Raw genomic sequence first — 4,695 nt, 5'->3', positions numbered from 1 at the left:
AAATTGAAATAAACAGGGACTTATTCGCTAATCTCGACTCAACAAGAGAAACAAGGGAGCCTCATTGTTTCCTTTTTAACCATGTACAATCTTGTTTGGTATTTGTAAATCAAGTAGGTACTTCTGCAGTCTTCTGGCATTCATTAGTAACGGAGATTGATCGAATGACTTCACTAAAACAGAATTATAAGTCCGATGATGTCTGGTCCAAAATCCACACAACAGTGAATCTTACAACTTATAAGCTTAGATAAGTTGGGAATTACCCTTTCTCGTTGCGAATGCAGAATGGGAAGAGTCTTGAACAGATGGATCTCAGAATTCACATATCCAATTTTTAAATTAACAAATTTAACTGTTATATGTGCTTGGTTTAAAATGGCACAAAGTACAGAACAAAGTAACACATATACAGAAGGGTGCAACACGAACATGGAACCTATATCATACGCCTACACATCTATTAACAAAAACTCGTAAAAGCATCATCCCCGAAACCCATTACTCGTTATGCCAAAAGCCAACAATTTCGACAATAAAAACCAAATGTTGCATAATCAATCAAAACCCGAGTCTTGAAGCTCCTTCTTTGTGAAGCTTCACATACCAGAAGTATCAGGTGTCAAAGCCAGTGAGTTGAAGTCTATTTGTCTGGCTATCAGGAGAAGAGAAAGAATCAATGAACTCAAACCTAAATGTGATTGTGAAACTTCAAACGACAACAGTTTGACCGGTAAGACCATCTTGAAGCTGCAGAGAGCCATCTTTCATGAGATTAAGGCTCAAGCTCTTGAACCTCTCTCTTGAGTACTGACGGGATGCCTTTCTCCAATCCGTCCCAGTTTTCATCATTGCAACGAACTCCTCGTAATCGATTCGTCCATCCTGAGAGAAAGCGATTATGAGGGATAAGATATGAGTAAACATTTTATAACTTTTAACTTTCCACAGGTTTATACTAAACCAAATTCAACCATCATATGTGCGATGATTGTAATGAATAGTAGAAGGAGAATAGATTGACAAGAGAAAGATTTCAAAAGGATTGCATCTAACCTTATTTGTATCAACTTCTCGCATAATGTCATTGAGTACATCTCCATCAGTTTCACCAGATTCATCGGCTAAAGCTTCTCGAAGTTCATCAATCTCGATATACCCACTTCCATCTATATCAAAGAACATAAATGCTCTACGAAAGTGCTCGTCATTCTCCATTCTCTGCAAGTGGATTGTTACTGCAACAAACTCCCCATAGTCCAAGACTCCATTTCCATCAACATCAGCCTATTAATCATTCACATTGCAATCTTCATCAGTAAAAATTAGAGATAAAATCTGAAAATTCTGCATATAACTAAATCTCTAACAACAACAACATAAATAAATAAACTCCACGAGTAAATAGGCTATTTACTGTGACAACTTTGAAAAGAATATGGAAGCAAATGACAACAAAAAATGAGAGCTGGAATGTTTAACATAAGGCAGAGTTGACTTGACTGGAGTTAAGGATGCTATCGATGGCGTTGGGCTCATTCCTATATAAAAGGCCAAAATCTTGCAATGTGCATGAATGAAATCGAAGTTTACACAAAATACACTCCATACAGCAGTAATTCAATTCAAATTTGATTTCATTTCCCAGCCATATGAATATTGTGTTCTTGTTCAAGTATATATTCAACAGTTAAATCTTGGAAAATAAAGCAAAGAAACATAACACCAACAACATCCAAAGTTTCCTAGAATGGTTACAAAGGATCAATGAAATGTCAAATTTTAATTAATTAAGTTCCTTTATTATGCTTCACATAGAAGTTCTACTAAAATATCGAATAAATATCATGCAATGCAGTCTTTGATATTTAGAAGTGTACTGGTTTTGCAGATATTGAAATGAGAAGAAAACAAAGATTTTTGACAGCGACATGACAAAAAGAGAAGGAATTGTAAAGAACTGGGAAGAGATAGAAAGCATAAGAACGAGAAAGAAGAAGAAATAGAGAATTGGGAGAGAAACATCACAGGTTGAATATCAACAAATCAGTTGTCTACATTATTCAGAAAAATAGACCAATTTACAGTTGAAACTCCCTAGGGAAATGGGAAGTTGCCAAAAAAACAAAACGGAAAATATTTACTGGAAGAAAGTAAATCAAAAAATATGCTCTCGATTTTTTGCCTACAGTAAGTTCTCTCCACCAAATCATCAAAAATTGTTGAACAGACCAAAAATCCTGAGCAGCAGAATCTCTAAATACAAAACATTCGAGGTGCCTCAGTTAAAAATCAATTAAGAACTTAACAAGAAAATCCAGGGGGGAGAATTTACATATAGTTCTTGTTGGGGATAGCTTATTAAGTAGCTAAAACACTGAGGTCAAAGTCAATAACACACATTTTATGGAACCCACATCTTTTATCTACTTTTCAACCACATATTTCATCCACATGTATTCAGATTTGTTAAAACTTTTATTAAAAACTTTGTCAAACAGCCCCTTAGTATAATCCTCCGAAGAACTTGGACTTGTGATATCATATAGGAGGATAGTAATTTGCAATTAGAAAGATCGAATAGGAGTAGTATAATTAAAGAGAAAGCTGGACAGCATTTAATCAGTAAATAACAACCAGACACCTTCAAACTAATGACAGCGAATTCAACTCCTGTGATTAATCAGAAAATTTAAGATCTATTACAGTCAATAAATCAAAGATTTGACTCGGTCAAAATTAAAACAAGAGAAAGGAAATAAGCATTTAAAACCTGTGCACGTGGTACTACAAGTTTCAACTGCAATCTACCAAACATTGTTGAAAGCTGGGAAAGGACTTCATTAATGTTATTCTTTTATTTGGATAAACAAGACAAATAGAAATAAACACGTAAATGGGGTGGTAAGGTTCATGTGCCCCACCACTCTATAAAAATTCGAGAAGCAAAGGAGTCAAGTCCCTCTCCGGATACTTCACTTTCCCTCATTAATTAGCCCCTGTTTGATGGCCATTATAAAGAGAAATTGGGGGGAAAATGATGTTTTGAATAGTGATTTTTTGGAGAATGTATGGTTAACAAGTAGGAAAATGTTTGGGATTTTACATGCAAAATATTATATTGTGTGAATGTGTGGAATATGAGAAATAAAGATTTTTAATTTAAAGAGAGTCAAATAGGGGCTTAGTAAACGTTAATAGATCCATCATCCATGCAAAATAACCCCAAAAAAAAAGGTTCAAGTTTCAACTCCCAAAGGATAAGGCACGTTAAAGAATCTCAGTGACTCAGAAGTGAAGAATAACAACATAATGTGAAGAGAGACAAGAACATAGAGCAACAGAGTCTCCTCAGTATTAGAAGGTATGGTCACTAAGCTTCACAGTTTATGATGAAACTGCAAAAACATGAGAACAATAACATTTACCACATCCATCAGCAGCTTGATTTCTGGTTCTGCCAGCTGGGAACCAACTTTACGAAGACCAGCTTTCAGTTCCTCGTATGTTACTTTTCCGTCATTGTTAGTATCCATCAACATAAACATATCTCTGATTACTTCTGCCTCTTCAACTGATAAGTGTTCTGCAATTACCTACACAACAATTTAGAGGATAAATAATCATTCAGGTATGATAGCAAAATCAAAGAAGTGACTTTATCCACAGGGGTCTCCTCAACAGTAAACACAGACATGGTCCATCACCTCAAATTTAGTTAACTAGGAGGATTATAATGCGAGATGCTTACCCTCAAAGCTTTTTTCTTGAATCTATTCATAACAGAAAACTGCCTGAGTCTTGCCCTCACAATATCTCCTAAAGGAACATTTGGAGCCTTTTTCGCATTTTGTATCCATGGGTGGTCTATCCAAAAAAAAAATTGAAAGGGACACGTCACTGCAGCTTCATAAAAATACATGCTGAAAAATGAAATCTCCTACCCATTTGCATGAAGTAACAATATATGATATGTGTTATACAGCAGTAGAGAAGATTGATCCACTACCACGTCTCACAGCCCTCTCCGCACTATAAGCCCTGTTTGAGCCACGTTGTTTGAAAAAATTACATTCTTAAACAGTGTTTTGACATTATTTCTACCACACTTTCTTTAATAAAATAATATTATGTGAAAGTCCAAAACTTTTCCTTATTTTTTAACCACACATTTCCCATCAATACACTATTCAAAAATTCATTCTTATGAAAAGAATAGGGGTCAAACAAGGGCTAAATATAATATAACTCAAGCAAACCAATACTGCAATGAACAAAGGTGCCCTGACATAGAAGTCAAAAGATATTTCATGATGTCCAGAGGTCAAATTGCCTCCTTCCTAAATGATCCCAAGCATAAAATTCATGTTTACCCAACTTTATATGTCAACCATTCCAGTTCCCCAGCTTTTTCGCAAAAAGACGGTTCCTCCAATTTATGAGATTAACAGAATTTATCTTAAAATAGTATGATTTGAGAGCATACATTTAAATATTCTCTGGTGTGAATATAACATTGGCAACCAAACGCTGTGGATGTCGAGATGGTGTATTATTTCCTCCAGCAATCATTTCTTAGAAATATATGCAGAGACAGTATGAATAAAACTTCAGCACCACCAATCCCACTCTATGAAGATTTTTCCAAGAATTTATCATTGTTTGTGTGTGTGGGGGGGGGGGGGGGGGGGGGGG

General features: G+C 35.4%; 1 protein-coding gene across 3 annotated transcripts; it reads right to left on the bottom strand.

Moving 5' to 3' along the window:
* Positions 1–311: 311 nt before the first annotated feature.
* Positions 312–4,662, bottom strand: LOC111368058 (calcium-dependent protein kinase 30-like). 3 transcript variants are annotated; one of them, XM_022989237.1, is made up of 5 exons: positions 4,487–4,662; positions 3,752–3,867; positions 3,429–3,596; positions 1,057–1,287; positions 312–885 (listed from the first exon to the last, which is right to left on the bottom strand). In XM_022989237.1, exons 1-5 carry the CDS (start codon positions 4,515–4,517, stop codon positions 712–714), a joined length of 720 nt encoding a protein of 239 aa, XP_022845005.1. In that variant the 5' UTR covers positions 4,518–4,662; the 3' UTR covers positions 312–711. The 3 variants fall into 3 exon arrangements, with proteins under 3 accessions (XP_022845005.1, XP_022845006.1, XP_022845003.1); XM_022989238.1 differs by lacking the exon at positions 4,487–4,662 and adding an exon at positions 3,945–4,054; XM_022989235.1 differs by lacking the exon at positions 4,487–4,662 and having other exon boundaries at positions 3,752–4,057.
* Between the last annotated feature and the right edge of the window lie 33 nt (positions 4,663–4,695).

The sequence above is a fragment of the Olea europaea genome, chromosome 18 (genome assembly GCF_002742605.1).
Source record: "Olea europaea var. sylvestris chromosome 18, O_europaea_v1, whole genome shotgun sequence".
In the NCBI taxonomy this organism is placed as follows: Eukaryota; Viridiplantae; Streptophyta; class Magnoliopsida; order Lamiales; family Oleaceae; genus Olea; species Olea europaea.
The sequence above is the reverse complement of the archived record's forward strand: the minus strand, read 5'-3'. Positions and strand labels throughout refer to the sequence as shown.